This window comes from Rhinolophus sinicus, chromosome 5, assembly GCF_057876585.1.
Source record: "Rhinolophus sinicus isolate RSI-liver-muscle chromosome 5, RSI-T2T, whole genome shotgun sequence".
Classification (NCBI taxonomy): Eukaryota; Metazoa; Chordata; class Mammalia; order Chiroptera; family Rhinolophidae; genus Rhinolophus; species Rhinolophus sinicus.
This window is the reverse complement of record NC_142505.1, coordinates 6,011,731-6,033,172: the sequence shown is the minus strand read 5'-3', so window position 1 is coordinate 6,033,172 and position 21,442 is coordinate 6,011,731. Positions and strand designations below refer to the sequence as shown.

The window sequence follows — 21,442 nt, the reverse complement described above, 5'->3', positions numbered from 1 at the left end:
AGCTGCCTTCCCTCCGCTGACCCCTCATCTCATGGCCTTCTTGGCCAACACCTGACTCTCCTCTCCAGCAGGCCCTCCCCACCTTGGCCAGGAGCACTTGGCAAACCTTCTACCTCGATACCTTCCTCCACCATATGCATTAACATCACCCTCGCATTGTTACCACCCAGACTCTTCTCTCCATTCCCTGCCATCACCAGCCAGAAGGATGAGGGGTCGCTTTATAACCTGCATGGACATGGATTTGGTGGACTTGCTTCTGCAGGCTCTGCTCCCCGAGCCACACCATCCCCTCACCTGCATGCTTCCCTGGGGAACAAGCTCCACCGTCCAGCACCTGACTCAGTCTCCACATCCAGTGTGCACCTCCTTGTACCGTCAGCCACAGGGACAGGAGTCTTTGTTGGTGTGGTTCACAGATGCGTCCCCTGCAGCTAGCCCAGCTCTGGCAGATGTGTGCTCTGTGTGTTTACTGAACAGGCGAGTCAGCACCCTCAGGCAGTTCAGCCAGGGGCTGCTCCAGGGCTGCCTCTTCTGCTTCTGCCTGCAGCAGCCCCCGGACACACCCCGGACTTGTGCTGAGTCACAGGTGAGCTCAGCTTCCTCCAGCCTCTGCCTCGGCTTTGTTCCTAGCATCAAGCTCCTCAAAACTCAACACAGAAAGCGCTTTCTACAGGATACCTCCGCTGACTCCTTGTGGCTGGGCTGCCCTGCTCACCACTTGCTGCTTCTGAAGCCTGTCTGCCCAGACCCAGTGTGACCCGAGGCAGGGATGAGTCATTACTGGACAGGGGCAGCCAGGTGTGGGTGTGATGGCTGAGGGGCAAGGCAGAGACCCATCCGGGTAACTCCCTTCAGAAGCAGGGGAGTGAAGCAGGGCAGAGCTGGTCTGACTGCTCTGGCTGCTACTTCCCTCCCCTGGGACAGCCGGGACGAGTCATATTCTCTCATGGGCAGGACAGAGCTGACATTGAAGATGGATCTGCTCCCAGGCTCAGTCAGGATGCCTCCCGCTTGCCCCGTCATGCAGCGGAACAGGGACTGGACCTCAGAATTCAGACCCCAATCCCCTGCTTGCCTCCTCTGACCACACCCAGTGTGGACTGTGACCCAGAGGGAGAGAGGTGTGGGGGGCTGGAATCCACTGCCCTTGGGAAAGGGGAGTGGAAGAGACACCCTTGCCTGTGGGAACAGCAGGGAGAGGTGGTCTGGCTACTTGCCCAGCCAGGGAAGATCAAACATCCACTTTGCCCTTTCTCCCTGGGTGGGCAAGGTGAAGTGGCTGGCACTGGCCCAGCTGGGGATACATGGGCCAGTAGGAGAAGCACAGTGAGTCCCGTCCTTCATAGAAGGTTGGGCTCAACTGCATTCCAATCAATAGGGAGCAAGCAAGGAGTCCCTCCACTCCCAGGGGCCCCTGTCCCAGCAGGACAGCTGCAGAGTGGGCAGCTCCAGGCCCCCAGGTCCCAGTGAACACATTTACAGATGAGAAGTCCCCAGCAGAGCCTCGCAGGGCAGAGCTGGGTTCAAACTTCATGAAAGACTCTGGAAACTCTCTCACATGCCCTGGCCCAGGTGCAGACAGCCCAAACACAAAATGAGTTGTTTTGTATTTAATTTACAAGACAGACCCCAAAATAATAATAATAGACTATCCAGGGGCAGGGAAGTAGGGTCAGCTTCTCCCCAGCCATGCCAACTCTTCCTCTCTGGCAGGGAGAGAAGGCTCCTCCCCAGGGGACTGCTCCTCCCCCTTAGAACAGGGGGTTGAGAGCTGGTATGGACACCCTCCTGGGCATCCCAGGGGCTCTGCCCCCTTCGGACTCTAGTTTGTCCACCCCTTGCAGGCTCCTATATGCCTGGCAGAGCCCTTGTGGCAGAGGCCAGCTTGCCTGGCAGCCAGGTGAGAGAACCCTACAAAGTCCAGGTGAGGGCTAGGGCTGCCATAGCCAGCAGGCTGGTGAGCTGGGACCCAGCACAGGCCCCACTGGCACCCCCAGCTGACCGCCTACGGTCCCACTGGCATTGCTCGCCACCCCAGCCTAAGTAGCACTGGCAGCGAAAGTGCTTCTGCATGTGGTCATGGTCCGCCCAGCTGAGCTCCCCCTCTGGTCGCAGCTGGGGCTCACCAGGTACGTGGCTAGGCACTAGGCGGAAGCTGCTGGCACTGAGGTGCAGGAAGGTACTGGCGCTGGGGTCGCGGCGCACGCAGCGCCCGTGGCCATGGCACTGGGCCCAGCTGCAGTAGTGGGCAGCCCAGGACACGTTGACTACGTAGGGGATGAGCAGCTGCATCAGGTAATCCTTGAGGTACTGGCAGGTTTCCTGGGGGCAGAGGCCAGAGAGCAGGGTCAGCGGCCTCAGCCCACAGCCCCAGATGGAAGCTGTCCACCCTGTGGTGACAGTACCTTCCTTTACTGGCGCACGCGTGTATGTGCACATGTGTGCCTGAGCTCTCACTGTCCCTGCTCCTGCTGAGAAGGGGGTGGGGGCAGAGACTGGAGCCCAGCAGGGCAAGCAGGGAAGGATAGAACTCAAGAACTGTTCAGGACAGCATGTCCCCTTTCCTGGGAGAAGGGGAAGGGCCCTGTCTTCTCTGTTGAGACCTGGGATGCCTTGGGTGGGAGACAGACAAGGAGGCCAGACTAGGTTTGCCCACTTTGAGGTTGGCAGCCAAAAGCCCCAGCTCTCTGCCTGTCCCTGCAGACTGCAGAACGGGTGGGCTGGGTGGTGTACTTACCGTACTGGTGGTGAACCCTGCATCACCCCAGAGGATGACACCTGCGGCACCCAGGGCGGCACTTTCACCAATGGTGGAGATGAGATCCATCTGTGTGGGAAGGGGTTGGTGACTGGGGAGGACAGAGCCCGCAGGGAGGACAGACAGGGTGGGCAGGCTCAAACCTGTTCTGCCTTGCTGACCCCCTGGCCCAGTCCTCCCCTTTTGACCCCCAGGCAAAGGCTCTTGTTTCACTTTCTCCTGAAATGTTTAAGCCATTTCCACCCCCATGTTGGGCCTCCGTTACCCAAGCCAAGGGCCCACGAGAGCCTAGGATGTATCTGTCAGGATGGACAGAATGCCTAGGTCCATGTCCCTGCTCTGCCCTGGACTTGCTGGGAAGCTTTGGACAAATTTCTTAGTATCTCTGGGCCTCAACTCTTTTATCTGTAAAATGGAGACTATGCTGTTCCTCTTTCACAAGATTACAGAGAGACTGACGTTAGGGGACGTAGGGTAGCCAGTCAATTATGGGGCAAGAGGCCCCCTGGTAACTCAAACCTGCAGTGGTTCCCGGGGAAGACGGCAGAGCCCTGGGAGGTACATACCTCACTAAGGCCCGTGAGCCTGCGACTATAGGTAGGCCGTGTGAAGACGTAGACTGGGAGTGCATGGTTAGCGTGGTGGGTGCGCGCCACGCGCAGGGCCTCCTGAACACGGAAGCTGACAAAGTTGCGGCCATGGACAGTAGAAGCCAGTGTCTCGTCCAGGTAGACAGACGGGAAGAGGGCCGTGCTCTCGGCCCACAGCCAGGCCAGCTGGTCGTTTCGGGAGACCTCCACGTCAGGGCAGCGGCCTGTATAGGTCTCCCAGTTCTGCACGTAGTCGTGGTTATAACAGTCAGGGAAGAGGTAGAAGCCCCAGAGGTGCCGAGGCCGAACCGCCTTGACAAAGCGCAGCGTCTCCAGCATAAACTGCCGAGCAGCGAATTCAAACTCGTACTGTGCCTGCTTGCCTACCCGGTCTGACGGCCAGTCAGGGTGGCGGCTGGCCACCAGCTGGCGTGACGACTGGCGGTACACATCTTTATCCTGCCAGTTGCGCACCCACACGGGCCGCCAGTCCTCCCAGTCGATCACTGCCAGCCCTGCAGGCTCCTGTCTGCGAATGTAGTGCTCCACGTGTTCCTGCAGCATCTTCAGGTGTGCCCAGAGGCTGCCATTCTGCGGCACGCCACCATGGACAGACCTCCCCGCGGAATCAAAGTGTGGGTACAGGCCTAGCCGGTTGCGGTAGAAGATGGTGATGTTCTGGTTCACAAAACCCTCATTAGGTGAGGCCTGCACGTCGAAGGCTTTCTCCTCTGGGTCCAGTGGCACCTTGAGGCGTGGGCCGCAGTCTTGTGTGGGCACGTCCCATGCTACCACGAAGGGCCGGCCTGTGAAGATGGGTGGAGCTGTGGGCTTGAGCTCCGTGGCCCATGCCACCGCCAACACCAGGGCCAGTCTGGTGGCAGGGCTCAGGCCTGCCCACATGCTGGGGGCTGCAGGCAGACAGTGTCACCTGCCTGACACCAGCTCAGGAACTGAGGAAAGGGTGGGAGAGAGCAAGTTAGTCTAGAGAATTCTGGAGGGGCTCACCCCAAACCCATCCATACTCCCAAAGTCCATGCTGTGTGGGGCACTGTGCCCAGGGCTGCTCAGACCCTGTTTCATGGCTGTAACAGGTCTGAGACACGACAGGCCACTGAGGAGCAGGCAAGACACCCTGGGAACTCACTGGCAGGAGCATAGAACTCCCTCCTGGTGCAGGTGGCCAATGGCTGGGAAGAGACCTCTGTTAGGTCTGTGACCTCCTCTAAGAATCGGACGAATTGAGCTATGGACAAGCTACCCAGAGACACACACACATGCCTGCATACCATCCAGCATATGGTTTCAAAGAGCCCCGAACCCAAGGCCCACTCTTCCGGGTGAATAATCTTTTTTTTTTTTTTTTTTAATTGATTGGGGTGACGGGTGAAGAACCTTAGTCCAGAGAAACGATAGCATTTGGGTAAGGCAGGGCACAGCTCAAGCAGCAGCTAGCACGCTGGAACACAGCCGCGAAGCTGGTATCTGTGTAGCACCCGCCCGGCAGAAGAGTGAGGCTGTCAAGACTTTGTCTCGAGCGCAGACACTCTCCCAAGCTTGGAAGAGGCCACGCGGGGACAAAGGGGCAGCGGACCTCCCACGGAGGCGCCGGCAGACTTGCCCTTCCCTCCACAGCCACCGGGAATGCGCGCGCCCGACGCCAGGCGGGTAGGGCTAGAGCTCACTCAGCCTGGCCTTTGTGCGGGACCCCGCCCCCGCTCCGCACGTGGGGCCTGAGCCCGGCCTGGTGGGGCTGGGGTCCCTGGGCTGCCTCCCTGGGGGTTCGGAACCCAGCCCGCTGGGAGAGACCCGCCAGGCTTGCACCTCCCGCCCTCACCTCACGCAGGGTGCCGCCGGGGCTCGCGCCATAGCCACCGCCATCCCGGGCCCAGCCCAGCACACTCCGGCCGCTCGCCCAGGCACGGCCCCGGCTCGGCGCCTCTGCTGGCTCCGCCCCCCCGCCCCCCGGCTCGCGGGCCCTTTAAGAATCCAGCGCAGAGGCGGGCCTGGGGCAGGACTTGCGGTCCGGGCGGGAAGGTGTGCTCCACTTTCGAGCCGCTAGTGCCGCCTTTCGGGCTCCAGGGTTCCGAGAGCCTCCTCCGAGGAATGCAGCCACCCATCTGGGACCGTGAGGCCCCTCCGAATGGGGCTTTTTTCTGGCTTTTTTTCTCAACTGCGAGAACCAGTCAGCCCGAGATTTCCCCCCTGCAGCCTGCTGCCGGTGGTACAGTCCTCCCGGCTCCGCGGCGCAGCCAGCCCCTTAAAGGGACAGCATAAAGGACAGGGATCGTGGAGGGAATAAAGGAGGTGGGGTTCCCCCGCCCTGCCGTAAGGAGGTGCTGTGGGACCCGAGGCCTTGGCTGGGGGTAGCAGCCGATCTGGCTCGGTACTCGAGTGTCGCCCCTAGCCCTGAGGCCCCTTTGTGTGGAAAGGGGGACGGTGACAAGAACCGACAGTAACGTCCTGACCCCTACGGATCAGGGCTCCCCTCCCCCTTCAGGGTCTGAAGGGGAACCCCGCCCCCTGCTTGACTGGGACAGGGGGCCGAGTGCCCGCCTCCTCGCCCTTCTAGGGCTGGGCAGAGGCAGTGGTTGTCTTGGCAACATGAGCTGTGGGTCGCAGCGTGGCCCGACAGCTGGGGGGCCGGTAAGCCCAGCCGGCCTTTGGGGTAGGGCACCCTCCGCCCCCGACCTACATCAGGGACACGACAATCTCTGGATTCCCGTCCCCTCCTGCCCAGGCGCGGGGATACCTGTGGGAGCCCCTAGGGCTTACTTTCAACTCCGAGGAGGCTGCCACCCTTGCAGAAGTTCCTGGTGGGACCGTGGAGAAAGCCAGCGGGCCACAGGGGCAACCCCGGGCCTCCACCCTATATCCTGAGCCCTTTCACCCCGCAAGTTCCTCCCGCTGGGGAGCAGACTTGCAGCTGGAAAAAGAGCGAGATCTCCTTGCTCTTCGTATTCTAGATCCACTCCCCATGCGGGGGTCTGCTCCCTCAAGGGCCCACGTCTACACCGCCGGCCCATTCTCCTCGCGCGCTGAGAGGAAAAGGAAGGAGCGCTGCTGTGAGCGCACCTATGGGGGGATGCAGACCAGTCGTCCGCGCTGAGCTTACCTGTGTGGGAGTCCGTTGGCCCAGGAGGTCGGAGGCCTTCCTTCTTCCCCGCGGTTAGGCTCTCCAGCCAAGCTACTCACGCCAGCTGCTGCCCGCGGGCAGCCCGCCGGCGACTTGATAAACCCCATCCCCTCCCACTTGCTCCCGCCTCCCACCCCGGCCCTTTCTCCTCACTTCCTGCTGCCCCTCGGAGAGGAAAGGGCCAGGAGCGGCGCGGGGGAGGGGGCCACTTTGACCCTATTTCCCTCCGGTATGCCCTGCTGGCTGGCTGCCCTCCCCACCCTTCCCCCAGTAGGTCCTGGCCAGGGGGAACTGCAGCCAGCTGACAGGAAGGCTGTGGGACACCACTCAGGTGCCAGCCTCCCCCATGCCAGCAGCTTCCTTAACATTAAAAGATCTCCCTAACTTTCCCTTGGGGTTGAGGCCCATCCTCAAATCCAGTAGTGTGTGAGTGGAGGGGCAGGATAGTGATGGTTTGGGGAGTTAGACTACTTGGGGGATATTGACTGATGGTCCCCCTAAGCAGGTGATGAAGGGAACCAGCGGGCGGGCGGGGAGGGAATTGGGAGAAATTCCAGGAGCTGAGTCCATCTTTTTCCAGAAAGCGGAAGTGTCCCAAGTGTGAGTGGACAATGTGTGTGACTGTGGGCTGGGAAGAGGGGCAGGGGCTGGAGGGTGCTCTCCTGCTGGAGCACATCCCAGGGTGGATTTCACTGAGACACTAGAGTAGGGGGCTCCTTACAGCATGGGTGAGGAAAGGTATATTCTTGTGGGAAGGGGTGCCCATAATGCGGCTGGCCCCAAGGAAGCTGTAGCAGGCTTCCAGCAGACCCCTCCAGAGGTATGGACAAATCGGTACATCCTCAAATCACTGAGCCTACCCCCTTCTTACACTCCTGGCCCACCTCCCTGACGCCCAGGGCCTCTCTCTTAACAGAGGCTGTTGTGTAAGATTGGGGGACTGGCGAAAGGGGTACATACTCGAGTCTGCCCCTGAGGAAAAAGGAGTCCAGGACATGGCATGGGAGGGTGGTGTCCCTCTACCATCATGCTGGCTCCACAATGTACACTGGCTCCAAGGGAGGGGGCCCCTGGGGAAACAAAGGCCAGGCCAGACTGTCCCAGGGCAGGGTCACTTCCTCAGGCAGCCAGCAGGAAGGAAGTGAGCACAGCCCAGTGGGAGTGGGGAAGCAGGGGAAGCCCTGACCCCCATTGTTTCCCGCTTTGGGGTCAGCTGGGGCAGGTCCAGCGTAGGGAGTTCCCCCACACTGGACAGGAGTGATGGGAGATGCATGGCAGAACCCGGGCCCTGGGCAGTCAGTAGGCGAGACAGAGGAAGATGACGAGGTTTTATGCTTGGCATCTTGTTGGGAAAATGATGCCTAAAGAACTGTTAAGTCCAGGCTGCACAGTGTGATCCTGCTCCAGACGTCACCAGTTTAAACCTCCAAAAGACTGGCAGGCCAACTCCCCAGACCCAGAAGCCTGTCCTTGAACTCCCTCCTCCTTAACGGGGAGTTGGGCTGATGACCAAGGGCTGGGCCTAGCAGAGAAGCAGCCTCATAGCTGGCTCTGAGAAGTACAGGCCAGATGTCCATAGGGGCAGGCTACAGGTGAGAAGACTGGTGGGAGGGAACAGAGGACGTACTGGGTGATTGAACTTTGCCTGCTAGAACGGAAGCCCCAAAACCATGCTTCCTCGTGGTGTCCACAGGTTGCCCTAGGAGGAAGCAGGTGGGTTTGGACGGCAGAACCTGGCAGTAGACCAAGGATGTGGTGGCACCCATTTGGCTGCTATCCACGTAAGGCTGGGCCTTGGAGGTTTGTAGGGTTCAGGCTGTGACCTCATGTGTGGTCAGCAGCACTGCTGGGGGGACAGCTGTTCCAGACCTCTCTGAGGTCACACTCTCACCTCAGGTTAGGCAGGTGGGGCCAATCCCTACTGAAGCATCCCAAGGCCTTTTAATCCTAGGGGTCCCCACCTATTGAACACAATAGAAGAGTGGCCCTCCATCCTGAGGGACCCTGTGGTGAGGTCTACATGTGAGTACACTGCCACCTGCTGGTTACGGCTGGGATGGCTGTAGGCTGGGCTCAGGCTTACCCTGGGCTTTGCTGGCCAAGAGGAGCCACCGGTCTTAGGCCTTAAGCCCACCTACCTAAGCCCAGGTGACGGTCTAGACACTGGGTGTTACAGCCCCAGAGGATGACACTCTTGTATGCAGGGTCTACAAATAATTTTATTGAAACTGAACAAATAACACAACAGCCTTCCTAGATTGGGGGCCACCCTCCCCATACCATTTTCCACTCTTGAAGCACAGAGCTTGCACAGTAAGGAATTAAAAAAAAAAAAGTCATCTTTGTAGAAATAAGATTCTGCCCCAACATCATGAACTAGACTATTTACAAACGTTCACATTTTAAGTATTCCTTTATGGTTGTTCTCTCCTTTCTGTCTTGACCCAGGGACGGGTACTTTCCCTTGACTGATCCTGAAGGGATGGGCATACTATAGGGGAAGGGGTGGTGGGCTCCTCAGAACTATTGGCACCAGCCCTAGGGTGCTGTCCCTCACCACAGGGTGGCGGATGGTCTCCTCCCAATGGGGGAGAGGGCTGGAGCAAAGGCAAGGGGGACTAGATGGAGTAGGTGGTTGGGGCAACTGCCCATAGGCACAAGCATCCGTAGCCCTTCCTGAGCCCGTCCTATGCCCTCTCACCTGGGGGGTGGGGGGGAGGGTGACAATAAGGGACAACAACTAGTTGCAGTGGGATCAACCCAGTCCTGGGTGGGCGGAGAAACCTCCCACACCAGTCCCCACTCTCATTAACAGCCAACAAACTGTCCATCCATCTGGGGGTGGGAATACATGGGCAGGTAGGCAGGAAGAATCAGGCTTGCGTTGCCCCCAGCCTCTGCCCAACAGAGGAGGAATCGAGGTAGCAAACGGCTGAAATGCTCCAACGAAGGGGTGAAGGAAGTCAGGGAAAGGAAGTTCCCACTTCTTGTATACAGCTCCCACAGCCCAGGGGCTGGAAGAAGGCAGACCTTACTTGTAAAGTGCTGTAGCCTCTAGCAGGGCTGGGCCCTAGGCAAGCTTGAAGAAAGCAGGTCAGGCAAGAGCACAGGAACCAGGCATTCCCCATCAGCATATGCCCTGCCATGCTCCTTGTAGGGACTGCTGGGGAAGGTGGGCTGGTAACTCTGCTATTAGCCCTTGCCAGCCACCAGCCACTTGTCAGCATACAAACCAGCACCCAACCAACAAAGCAGAGCATCCAACTTCCCCGCTTACAGCTGTAGATTCCGGGCCAATGGAGTCTATTTAGGGTGTGGCTTCAGCCTAGGTTCAACGGAAGCCACACCTTGAGCCTGGGGGTTTCTTGCTGAGACAGGGGGTGCTTATGCCTGCCACCCCCCAGGCTCACACCTCATAGAGGATCACAGGGAAATCCACGTGGATGCGGGGGGGATCCAGCTTCACGATGCCCTGCCATGGAAACAGAGGCTAGTGAAGGCCATCTCAGTGCCCCTACTCCAGGAAGCCTTCCTGTTCCTCCCAGCTCCTCCCCCAAGACCTCCCACCATGACAGCAGACCCCATCTGGGTCTACCTCCACACACTCAACACAGGCTTTAAGACCACTGCCCAGCCCCTCACCTGGGGAATCAGGTTCTTATGCACCCGCCTCAGTTTGGCCCGCTTCTGCCCGTTCTTGGTGATGATTGTCTCCTCATAGAATTCGTGAGCCAGATCCCCATCCTCGTCATAGAACATGGAGCTGTATAGAAGGACAGGGGAACAGGCTGGGCTGGAGCCTCATACCTGGTTATGGCAAATGCCACAGACCACCGGGAAGTGTGCCCACCCCCCAAATGGGGAGGAACAACCTTGGTGGGAGAAAGGGAAGATAATATTCCTGCAGAATCTCTTGCTTAGGGTCTGGGGTGTACTAGAGGAAGTGAGGAGTGGGGTGGTGGCCAGTGCTACTCTCTCAGACCCCAAGAACGGAGGTTATTTCAGGCAGCCAAGGCCAGTTCCCATGACTGGTCTGTCCAGCAAGAACAGCCACTCCAACTTCAGGCCAGGACTTCTAGAGCGGGCAGGATGGTGGCCTGAGCATGTTGGTCTCTCTCCAGAAGACATTGCTGGCCTAGGACCAAAGCCTGAGATAGCACATGACTGAGGTAGGAGGGAGCCTGAAGAAAAAGCGGTTGCATCCTTCACATCCACCCCCTGGTGGCTGGTGCAGCCAAACTGCCACTGCTGGGTCTCCCTAGTATCTGCAGCCAAATCTTTAGCATCACCTAAGTGCCAGTCCCCAGGGGACGATCAGGGCCAGGTCAATCTAGTGCTCCTGTCTGGACCCCTGGGGAGAGAGGGGAAGTCAGTGTTCCAGATCTGGAGAACATACCTGGGTGAGGGTCTTTTTTTTCCTGGGCCCCATCCCCAACACCAGGGTCCAGTCCTGCTTTCCTGGTCCCTACCCTCAGAGGTCCAACCTCACCACTGTGGGTGACGGAAACAGCCAAAACAAAGGGTCATTCTCCCCTCAAGATTAAGAGAGCGGCCAGGAGCCTTTAACTTGCAGACTGGGCTGAAGGGATGAAAGGAAGAGATCCTGAAGTCTCAAGGGGCCCTTAGGTTTGCCATGCGTAAAGCTACTTGCCCAGGGACAAACTACAGGCCCACTCTTCTCCTAGGGACACCTTAACAGCAGCCAGGCCGCCAGGAACCGACTGCTCGGCTTTTCCCATCCCTTGGCTCCAATGAAGGCCCGAAATATGGGAGTCACCCTAGCTCGGGTACAGGGAATACAGCGGTGGGAGCTACCCATCATGTGGGATGCCTGGCCGCCCGCTTGTCCTCCCCGGGGCGGAACCCGCGCCCTTACCCGCGGCGCGTGAATACGAAGGGGGGCACGACTCGGCCTCGCGGACGCACCAAAGCTTGCTCAGAGACCGCCGCCTCCGGGCCGCCACCCCCCGCCGCCGAGGCGAAGGGCCACAGGCCCCGAGCTTTGGAGCCGCTGGCGCCCATGTCAGGGGCGCCGGCGCATGGCGGACCCCGCGGCCGCTTCGTTCTCACAGGGCCGTCGGCGCCGCCATGCCCTGCCTGGGCCTCCGCTCGCAGGTACCGATGCCGCCGTCTTCCGCAGGGTCCGCTGTCTCCACGGAAACTTCATTTCCGCTTCCGTACGCGCCGCATGCTACTCCTTCTGATTGGCTGCTCCTCTCGTCGGTCCACAGAGTGGGACCAATAGCTGACCTCGGACGCTAGGCATCCCGGCACGCACTGGGAGACGTCAGGTCCCGGCAGGCCACGCTCTCTCCAGCTGGGGTAACTCCCACCTAGGAAAGCAGTGGCTAGTCCTAGTGGCTTCCTGGGCATGTGCGGCGGCTCCAACGTCCTCGTCCCCCATAGGTCAGGTGCAGCGGGCCAGCCCAACCACCCAGGTTCCCCCAAACCAGCACTTTAGGACCTGGCCCCAGGCCAGGCTGCGCGGTGCCCGTCTGGCCTCATTCTATTCCCATACCGTTTTTTCGATCACTATTGTCGCCTGTGGGGAGGAAGCCAAACCTAACGAAAATGAAGGACTTGGCCAAATTTCATATAGCTTACATTCAAGGCTGAAGAATTTCAAATTCAGGGTCCTCCACAAACCCACCAGAAGGTATGCTTCATGATGGCAAGAATTAACAGGTGTACCTTTAGTGTCATGAGCAGTGTCTGGTCTACAGTAGTTAGCTCAAATATTTAGTGAAGCGCCTTCCACAGCTTGCAGGGTGTGTGGTTTCCCTAAGCTCTAGCTGCAGCTGATATTCTTGGCCACACCAAGACCTGAGCCCCAGGGTGCTGACTGATGGCTGAGTACATGTCTGTACCCCACATCCTTCACACACTGGTCTCATGGTGACCTTGAAAAGGTGCTGTGAGCCTGTTCATCACCCTTGGCAGCTACTGGCATAAGGCACAACTGGGGCGGAGGGCCCATAATAAAACAGTCCAAAAGCGGGAGCTTCTTAAGTCTTTATTCAGCCAAATTTTCTCAGGCCCCAGGTCCTGATGATGATTGTCACCCCCACCCCTGTCCCCACAGGAGGCATTCAGCTGAGACCACAAAATGTTACATACATTCACACGCACCATCAAAAATACCCGCAGTAAAGACCTTGGCTTTGACTGGCAAACAAGGCACGGACCTGGGCCAATGCCGACACTCACACAGACCCTGGCCCAGGGACATCCTCCTTGAAGGAGGCACTGAGGCACTGTTGCTGTACCTTGAGATAGCATTGTCTGACCCCAGGGTGTGTGTGGAGTCAGAGGGCATCACAGAGGGAAACCTAGACACTTCCTTGATGCCTGCCTTATTTTGAACACCCATCCTTCGCTCTGATTAGGCTGTCCTGATACCCCATCGAAGACCTAAAACATACAACCTTTCCCCAAAGAGGAGGGCCCTCATCCCTGTAAACACGACCCTGGTGGTAGGGTCTCCAAGATTCTCGTATCTGAGACAAAAATTAAGGAAATTTCTGTCGCTCTACCCTTGCTGCAAGCCTAGAGCAGCTTCCCAGGGCAACCCTGGCCCACCATGACCCACAACATGAAGCCATACTCTGCTACACCCACTGGTGGACACAGGGAGCCAGTTCCTTCACTGTTTTCTGGGCTCATTCCCCCAGCAAGAGAGGGCTTCCATGCACACTCACTCCTCAGGCCACACGGCCCTGTCACACTCACACAGCATGCCCTTGGCGCTGCCTACTCTCTCCCTTCCACCTAGGGGTACAAGAGGTCATCCTAAGGGGCAGGCGTGCAGCGCCTCCTGGATCTTCTGGCGGCAGTAAGAGTACTTCTTCAGGATCTGGCGGAGGTGTTCCTCTTCCTCCCGCTGCAGGATGCGCAGGAAGTTGTGTAGCTCAGGCATGCTGAAGGCATCCCACTGCAGGGGAGAGGGGTGACACTAGCTGCAGCAGGCATAGTCAAGCTAGCAGGCCCTCCTCTGAGACGACCAGAGCATCGTCGTCACACAGCTAGGATGGGGCTTTCTAATGTCAGGTTCTTGCCTGACTGGTCTGTGCTAGGATTCCCACCAAGTCTATATAGAAGATGGGTCCTACAAAGTAGGGCAGTTATCCCATGGACAGGCAACCAAACCAGATGTTCCCAGTTACCCGTGGACAGGTCATGCCCATAGCCTGAGACTAATCCTACTCCACAGACCCAATACCTTTGAGCCAGAAAACTTCCAGGTGAAAAGTCCTAATGCCTGAAGGAGACCCTCCATGGGTCCACTTGTGTAGCTTTTTTTTTTTAAAAAAAAAAACTTTAATTAAGTGTGTTTTTTCAGCACCCATCGGTTCCAAGTCAAGTAGTTGTTTCCATCTAGTTGTGGAGGGCGCAGCTCACAGTGGCCCATGTGGGGATCAAACCAGCAACCTTATTAAGAGCACCGCGCTCTAACCAAATGAGCTAACTGGCCGCCCCACTTGTGTAGCTTTGATTTAAACTGGGATCACCATACCATCAGATGGACTCCTGCATCTCCTCAGAACTTTCCACAACAGAAAGTTGCAGAGCACTAAGATACTTCCGGGCTTCTTGGAACAGGCCCTAGACCTTGACACGAGTGGCTAAGAAACCTTCACTTTAGCCACAAGGCTCACACACTCCTGCAGAGGTTTCGCAGGGCTTATCCTCCAGCCCTATTCCTCCTCCGAGACTTACTGTAGCTGCAACCCACCAGCCCTGCCCAGTGACAACCAAGAAACAAAGGAGGGCTGTGTACTCACATTCACTTCCCCAGAGTCATTCTCCTTCAGGACAAAGCTTAGGGCCTTCTCACTGGGCCCTGCAAGGAGCCGCAGCCGCAGGGGTTGCTCATCATCTGACAGCTTCCGGAGGTACACTGCAGGCCAGGCAGGGGGAAGGGAGTGTTTGATTAGTCAGGCCCAGCCCCTTCATACACAGGAGCACACATATATACCCTGACACATGGTGGGGTGGGGTGGGAAGCCCACCTTGGCCATGACGCTCAGCTCGCTCAAAGAGCGCAAACTTGCGCGGGTCATCCACCACCAAGAACTTGCGCAGCAAAGCCTCGATGACCTCTCGTGCCCGCGTGCGTGACAACACGTGGAGGTGCTTGACTGCGTCCTTGGGCAGGTAGAAGGAGGTGCGGCGCCGCACAGCTGTGCCCCGCCCTGGGCCCCGCCGGGCGTCCTGCAGGCTGGGTGGCTTCTTGCTGGAGGGCACTGAGACAGGGCGCACCAACTTCAGCTGAACCTTAATGAAGCCTGTGTAGGAGCCGTCCTTGTTCTAAAGAGAAACCAAACCATGACTAGGTTCCTGGTGAGAGGGAATAGATTTGGGTACCGCTGGTCCACTTGGGGCTAGGCTGGGTGTGAATACATCACTGCTTGGGCCCCCCCAAGAATACCTCAGCTGTGACCCTCTGGACATCAGGCACACAACTGGGTTCCTACCTCTCCCCACCCCCTTCCTGGGCTGTCAACTCACCAAGCTCATGAAGAGGTTGCTGTTGACCTGGCCATTGTACTCCTTGATCTTCTGCTCAGTCTCAGCCTGAGAAAGGTCAGGGGTCTCCCACTCCACAGCCTCGTCCTGAAAGATGGGCCAGCATGGATACAGGGCCCGTAAGGAACCCATCCCACTGCCAGGCATGTCAAGGGCAGAGAGGTGAGCCCTTGGTGGGCCACTCTGAAAACGGCCTCTGGGGCAGCCTTTGGAAACTGACAAGAAAGCTCGAGGCCTGATGAGGAAAAGTCATCACTGCCCCTCGATCTGCATGCTACAGACAGAGGAGGCAAAGGCAGAATCATTTGGCTTCTCTCTGCCCCCTGACGGGGCCTCCTCCAGGTGAGGCGCTGAGAATACCTTAAAACCAAGGCAACAGAAGGCACAAGATCAGGGGCCAGGAAAAGACGGGGGATGCTGAGGAAGGACTCTTGTTTACAGTAAAACTATCTCTCAACTGCACAGCCTGATACCAGCACTTTAGTTAGGTGGGGTCAGGGTGTGTCCTGGAGAAGGCCGCCCACTTTGCCACTCTACCCTGGCAAAGGGCCACCACCCACTACAGGGTGAGAGGTATGAAGATTGGTATACACCAGCGGCCCAGCCACCCGTGGGCAGGAGGGGAAGGGCAATCTCTACCACATTAACACCCCTGGGTGGAGGACTTGGGGCCAGCCATGCATGTCTCAGACATAGTGAGGAAACCACTGTGACATGTCATTTGATCTTGACCCAAGCTGCACAAAATGTAGCTTCAGGCCAGGTTCCAATCCGCCTGAGGTGCACAAGCAGCCTCCTGGTAGAGCCTGTCCCACAAGCCAAGCAGGTAGGCTTCTGCACGTCCTCCCTGCTGTCTGGATGTTCAATGCAAAGATGTTAGCTCCACCACTCTCCCCCTCACCCCCTCCAGGAAATGGATTCTTGTTAGAAGGGTGGAGTATGGACCAGGGCAGCCAGGGCTCCGAATTAACTTTCTTCTACCAAACTCCTTTGGTCCCATTGCATCAGCCTTACTTCCTGTTGACGTCAAACAGGCCTTAGCTGGAATGGGAGTGTCACAGACACAGCTGAGGTCACCGTGGACCAATGCCTTGTCCAAGGGAATTCCCATCAGAAGGTTTCCAGTAGAACAACCTTGTGCCAAGCTCTGAGCCCAGGACAGCCAAGTTTTTCCCTGACTGCTGCTCAGAAGCCCCCTAAGCTTAAACCACCTGATGGGAAAAAATAGGGAAGACAGAGGGCATAGGGTAGAGTCCACAGTCAGCAAGTACGTGCTGCTGAAGACTAAGGCTGACACACCACAGGAAAAAGGTACTGGGGGAGGGGTGGGAAGTGAAGCCTATTTGCTTTCCCACGTTTCCAAAGGTCTCCTGGATGGAGAGCGTTGAGAAGTGAAAACTAGCAGAAACCTTGTTGGGGACAGTGGGAAACCCCAGAAGACTGTTAAGTTCAAATGGCGTGGACTCTGGACAATGGAGTTTCTGGGAGGTAAAATGAGTGCTGGAGGCTGGGAATCAAGGGTAGCAGTTTGTTCAGGCTCAAGGAAGGACAGGGCTTGGGACAGGAGGGGCACCCCAATGAGAAGGAGTGCCAGGGTGGGAGGAATGCCAGGGACAGGAAGCAAGCTGAACAGACTCTAGTGCAAGGACAAGAAGGAGAATTGTTTACAGAACAGGGTGGGCACAGGAACGGCACTAACTTATTCCCCTTCCATGTAATGGTTCTGAGCTCCAGCCTGGGAATGAGAAAACTTGTTTCTTCCTCTTCCCTTCTGGGATAATCCAGGATGCAGTGACCTTAGTTCCTGCCCCTTTCCTTTTCCAGGTAAACCTCCCTCCCTTGGTATCTTTACTCAGGAAACAAGGAACTTGGACTGGAGGCACTGCACTGTCCTGCAAGGGTTCTAGAAGAGGAGTTTCTTTTTCTGTTTCCAAAGCTGCCCACTGGAAGAGGATTCCAACAGCCATCCCAGAGGGATGCACAGCAGGACCGTGGAATTTCCTGTCTCCTGCACCATAGCAACTTACTCTCCACTCTGCCACTGTCCACAGTAACTGATGGTTTCATTTTATTTACAACTTGGGATACCCCAGCCTCCTTTTCAATTGGTGAGTGTCTTGTGGTCTTCTCACCTTTCCACAGTGGAAAATGGCTCAGGCTTGAGTGGCAGAGACAGTCTCAGGGATCCACACTCAAACCTTGCACCCAAACTGTGGGCTGAGCTTTTGAGGTATAAAATTTTCATCTAAAGAAACACCCACAACTCCCTTTTCTTGGCTCGTGTAAGGAATTCTGCCCCACTGCTGCCAGATATACTGACCATCCCTCTTTCCTGTTGTTCTGGCCTGGGTACTCCCGTGAAGTGTACAAGCTCCAGAGGTTACTATCTGAGTCTGGCCGTCACACTCATGGTGTCGAGTACAGAGGTCGCTGACAGTGGAGACACCCAGGACACTCAGGGAAGCATAGCTGCTCGAGCACCAAGCCTTACAGTCCTGGATTAGTAACCCTCATCTCTCTTGACCCCCCTCTCAGGTATTGTACAATGTAGCCTTCCCGACCTCTCGTGGAGAAAGTGCTCCTGGATGCTTACAAGCCTCCTTCCTATCCATTCCCAAATCCCCCTTCTCCAGACCCACTCCCGAGTAGGGATCAGAATCTTCCATACTCGAGCAGCTGATAACAGGCAAGGACCTGCAAGAAGCCGGGACTCAGCTGGCTCCAACCAGGAGTCCCTATGGAGGAGCGCGGATCTTCCTCTCCTCTCTTCTAAAATCACTTCTCAATTCCCGGCGAGGACTCCTCCCCCTGCACTTCCTCCTCTTAGTCTCTCAGAGCGGGTGGGAGCGCCCCAACGCGGAAATCGAGGTGCTAGTCCAGATTGCGTAGTTGGCTTTAGTCATAGGTGGATGATGCCTGTCCCTGGTCTACCCCAAGCCTCGCAGCTGCCTCCCCCTGGTTCAACCTGTCTGTAACAGACAGAGCAAGGCCACGGCACGCAGTACCGACGTCCTGAGAGAGCCCGACACATGGTTCCGCGGATTCGCTGGGGGCTGGCCCGTGATCCACGCTGAAGGGAGCGCGGGGCTGCCCACAAACTCTCCACATGGAAAGTTACCGGGCAGGGGCGGGTCCCAGCGACTGCCCCTGGCCCGCCGCCCACAACCCCCGGCCCGCACCTGGTCGCGGCGCGGCCGGCGTACCAACGAGGTACGCGCCGTAAAGTACTGCTCGAGCTCCGAGTCCGAGTCTTCTTGGCTGCAGTAGCCACTGCTTGTTGTGCTGCTCCAGGTCATCTCGAAAGACGGCGTCCCCGCGTCCGCCTCGCCCATCGCCGCGCCCGCCCGCCCTCCAACTTCCAGATCCCGGTGCGCCGGTAGCCTACAACCACCGCCCCAGGCGCGCGTGCGCGGGCGCGGTTCTCCGTGTGCGCGTGCGCTGGGGCCAGTGTCCACACCACGACCGTTAACACTGAAACAGCCCGCAGAGTCCAGCTCTGGTCTCATTGGAGGAGGAACTTCGAGGGGCGGGGCCACACGCGCATCGCCTCCGGGAATGATCTCAGCGCCCAGGCAGCTCAACTCAGCTCCACCCGCAGGCCCCACCTCCCCTGGGGACCACGTCGGAGCGTGTGCGCATGTGCACCAGCGTGGCTGCAGGACCGGATGCGGAAAGGTGCGGAAGTTGCGCGGGCGCAGAGACTGGGCGATTGTGGCAGTCCGCACGAAGGCGGCACCCCCGGCACCCCTTCGAGCCCGCGCGCGCAGAGTTAGCCACTCTCCGCCGCGGGAAAATCTGCTGTTAGAACGCTCATTGCGCGTAACGCCGGGAGGGCCACAGCATTGCAATGCGGCCCGCTACTCTACGCGTCCCTGCCTCGCCCGTTCGCCGTCGGCCCCGCACTTACCACGTTGGTGTCCCGCTCCAGCGCCGGTTCCCAGCCCAGGTCCCGGGGCCCGCAGCAGTCGAGGCAGACGAGCGCGCGGCAACGGTAGTGGCAGGTGAACTTGCAATCTGCAGAGAGGCCTGGCCGTGAGGCGGAGGAGCGCCAGCCTAGCGATGCGTCCCGGGGACGGAAGAGAAGCCCCGGGGTGAAGGCCGTTGACCTCCGGGCTCTGCATGACCGGCCATTTCAGGCCCCGTTACCGCCCACTGCCACACAGATTCTACTGTTGGTCCCCGGCGTCCGGAAACGGGCAGGAGGGCATCGGGCTGTTAGGAATCCAGGCCTGCTCTAGCGCCTAGCGCAGAACGTCCCCCTTCCGCATTGTCAGCCCCCTCCCTGCGCCCTTGAAGGGGAAAATAGTTTTAATTCACGGCCCCCTCTAGTCATCTGTCTCGACTCCCCTCACACTAAAACTTATCAACACTGATCTACATGCACTGTAATTTTTTGCCTTCATTCTCCTCTACCCATTCCAGTAGGGCTTGCCCCTCCCTCCAGGAAACTGCCCTCAGCAACAGGCTCAAAGCCGAATCCGGTGGTCCCTTCTCTATCCTCACCTCCTCAAAATCTGATGCTTCTCCCCTTGGTTCCCATGGGCCCCCATGACCCCGGTTTTCCCTCCTACTTCCCTGCAGCTCCTGGTCAGCTCTTTTGGTTCTGTCTCAATTCCCAGATCTAATGGCAGGCAGTGTCACAGAGGCTCAGTCTTGATCACTTCTCTGCTCTGTGTACACTCACTCCAGATCCAAGGCTTCCATCAGTGGCCTCCCTCTCAGATCAACTCTTATGTGTCAGTATCTTCACTTCGATGTCTAATAGACATTTCAATTCAACATGGCCAAAATTGAACTCACTTTTCCACTTCACCCTACCCTCACCAGAGTTCCTCCTCTCAGCTAAAGTTGCTACTATTCTCCCAGTTGTTTGAGGCAAACAAAACAACAAAAACCCAAAGCCAAATTTGTCCTTTATTCCTCTCCCGTTTCTGCCTCTGACACACACCCAAATTGTCCTGTTTTTCATCTCCATGGCCACTTTATTCCTGCTGGCGAACACTGCAGTGTCCCAGCCCTTATTCATGCCTGTATTCTGCCACATCTCCCGTGTCTCCCAGCTGAATTCAGGACAGAGTCCTGTACTGGATGAGAGGGTCTCCATGCACACACAGACAGGCCTGGGACACCTTCCCTAAATTCTTAAATGGGCCAGAGCAGTGATTCTCAACCCAGGCTGCACATTAGAAAGATGTTTTTAAAAATCCCTGATAAACTCCCAGTGATTGATTAAACAGGTCTGAGGTAGGGGCCAGGCATAGGGATTTGGAGGGCTGTACAAGCATCCCAAATGATTTTAGCTGGCAGATAGCCAGTGGGAGAGCAACTTCTGCTTGCTGCTGATTACCAGGAGGGCAGAAGGACTGCTGGTGTGTGGGTGTCTGGGTCTCATGGTTTAGCACCTAATTGACTGGGTCTGTGATAGGTAATTGCTATCATCAAAATTCCTGCTTGCAGGTGGCCGGTCCAAGGTTCTAACTTTTCCCAAGCCCCCTCCCATAGATGCAAAAATTCCCTTCACCCCAGGGATTCTGGAAGGGGACATTGGTGAGTGAACCCTTGGGAAGGGGCAGAACTGGGAATATAGACTCAGAGACTGGTAGGCACAAAGCCTTTCTCAAGAAGGGCCAAGGCATTTCAAAGATAAGAAACTTGAAATCAGCACCTTATTATTTACAGACAACTGCCTCTACCCAGTTGTGCCCCAGACACGGGGAGGGGGGGGGGGCCCGCAGGATATAAAACATGTGCCTACACTCTTCCCAAATGGGGCAAATGTGACGGACCTGGTCCTCAGGGACTGTCCCCACCGACCCTCCCCCCCACACACACACACACAACTTGAACTGCAGCGACGGTGCTGCCCCTTGACCACCCATTTCTCTCTCGCCAGCGCGTGGGGCCGCTACTCACGCGCGCACTGCAGGCCCTTGCGCACGACGCCCCAGATGAAGTCGCCGCAGAGGTCGCACCACGTGTGCGTGGTGGGCCCCGCAGGCTGGAAGCGGTGACCTCGGCCCGGGACCGGCTGCCTTGCCGGGTTGCGCGCTGTGCCAGGCGCGATGCGCAGCGCGTTGGCACGCTCCAGCCGGGTGCGACCCGGTCGGGCGCGCCGCACCGGTGCCAGTTCCCGCAGTTCAATGAGCTCAGGATCAGCGGACATGGCCCGGTCGGCCCAGGCTCCGGCCGGCTCTGGGCGCGAACGAGCGCGGGGCCGGTAGGACCGCGGGGCGGGCCCCGATGCGGCGCCGCCCCTGAGATCCAGGCAGAGCGGTGGGAGAGCTGAGGAGAGCAGCTCAATAGAAACCTGGGTGCCCAGACTGTGTCGGCCCGCAGGCAGAGTGGGGCGGCGGTGGACTCTCGCGGTGTCCCCGCCCTCCTTTCCTTCCCTCCCTTCATCCCACGAGCAACTCTCCTCCCCCTAACGAC

General features: G+C 57.8%; 3 protein-coding genes across 7 annotated transcripts; all 3 read right to left on the bottom strand.

Moving 5' to 3' along the window:
• Nucleotides 1–1,598: 1,598 nt before the first annotated feature.
• HYAL2 (hyaluronidase 2) lies at nt 1,599–6,589 on the bottom strand. Of its 2 annotated transcripts, none has more exons than XM_019723777.3 (4): nt 6,467–6,589; nt 3,328–4,304; nt 2,741–2,830; nt 1,599–2,325 (listed from the first exon to the last, which is right to left on the bottom strand). In XM_019723777.3, exons 2-4 carry the CDS (start codon nt 4,252–4,254, stop codon nt 1,915–1,917), a joined length of 1,428 nt encoding a protein of 475 aa, XP_019579336.1. In that variant the 5' UTR covers nt 4,255–4,304; nt 6,467–6,589; the 3' UTR covers nt 1,599–1,914. The 2 variants fall into 2 exon arrangements, with proteins under 2 accessions (XP_019579336.1, XP_019579337.1); XM_019723778.3 differs by lacking the exon at nt 6,467–6,589 and adding an exon at nt 5,189–5,321.
• Nucleotides 6,590–8,681: 2,092 nt separating this feature from the next.
• TUSC2 (tumor suppressor 2, mitochondrial calcium regulator) lies at nt 8,682–11,648 on the bottom strand. Of its 2 annotated transcripts, XM_019723797.3 has the most exons (4): nt 11,364–11,648; nt 10,130–10,250; nt 9,900–9,959; nt 9,319–9,501 (listed from the first exon to the last, which is right to left on the bottom strand). In XM_019723797.3, the coding sequence occupies exons 1-4, from the start codon at nt 11,507–11,509 to the stop codon at nt 9,451–9,453; spliced, it is 378 nt and encodes a 125-aa protein (XP_019579356.1). In that variant the 5' UTR covers nt 11,510–11,648; the 3' UTR covers nt 9,319–9,450. The 2 variants fall into 2 exon arrangements, with proteins under 2 accessions (XP_019579357.1, XP_019579356.1); XM_019723798.3 differs by having other exon boundaries at nt 8,682–9,959.
• Nucleotides 11,649–12,487: 839 nt separating this feature from the next.
• RASSF1 (Ras association domain family member 1) lies at nt 12,488–21,363 on the bottom strand. 3 transcript variants are annotated; one of them, XM_019723769.3, is made up of 6 exons: nt 20,927–21,363; nt 18,921–19,027; nt 14,996–15,100; nt 14,497–14,794; nt 14,269–14,384; nt 12,488–13,418 (listed from the first exon to the last, which is right to left on the bottom strand). In XM_019723769.3, exons 1-6 carry the CDS (start codon nt 21,174–21,176, stop codon nt 13,272–13,274), a joined length of 1,023 nt encoding a protein of 340 aa, XP_019579328.3. In that variant the 5' UTR covers nt 21,177–21,363; the 3' UTR covers nt 12,488–13,271. The 3 variants fall into 3 exon arrangements, with proteins under 3 accessions (XP_019579328.3, XP_019579327.3, XP_074168389.1); XM_019723768.3 differs by lacking the exons at nt 18,921–19,027; nt 20,927–21,363 and adding an exon at nt 18,193–18,867; XM_074312288.2 differs by lacking the exons at nt 18,921–19,027; nt 20,927–21,363 and adding an exon at nt 15,374–15,395.
• Nucleotides 21,364–21,442: the final 79 nt, after the last annotated feature.

Coding starts and splice junctions, on each gene's coding strand:
- RASSF1 (XM_019723769.3), bottom strand. CDS start 21,176: ATGTCCGCTGATCCTGAGCTCATTGAACTGCGGGAACTGGCACCGGTG. Junction 19,028..20,926: donor CAAGGGCCTGCAGTGCGCGC/GTGAGTAGCGGC, acceptor GCCTCTCTGCAG/ATTGCAAGTTCACCTGCCAC. Junction 14,795..14,995: donor GCAACCTCTTCATGAGCTTG/GTGAGTTGACAG, acceptor GTTTCTCTTTAG/AACAAGGACGGCTCCTACAC.
- TUSC2 (XM_019723797.3), bottom strand. CDS start 11,509: ATGGGCGCCAGCGGCTCCAAAGCTCGGGGCCTGTGGCCCTTCGCCTCG. Junction 9,960..10,129: donor ATAAGAACCTGATTCCCCAG/GTGAGGGGCTGG, acceptor TTTCCATGGCAG/GGCATCGTGAAGCTGGATCC. Junction 9,502..9,899: donor TCCCTGTGATCCTCTATGAG/GTGTGAGCCTGG, acceptor GCCTTCTTCCAG/CCCCTGGGCTGTGGGAGCTG.
- HYAL2 (XM_019723777.3), bottom strand. CDS start 4,254: ATGTGGGCAGGCCTGAGCCCTGCCACCAGACTGGCCCTGGTGTTGGCG. Junction 2,831..3,327: donor GGCTCACGGGCCTTAGTGAG/GTATGTACCTCC, acceptor CTTCCCACACAG/ATGGATCTCATCTCCACCAT. Junction 2,326..2,740: donor CAGGGTTCACCACCAGTACG/GTAAGTACACCA, acceptor CTCTGCCCCCAG/GAAACCTGCCAGTACCTCAA.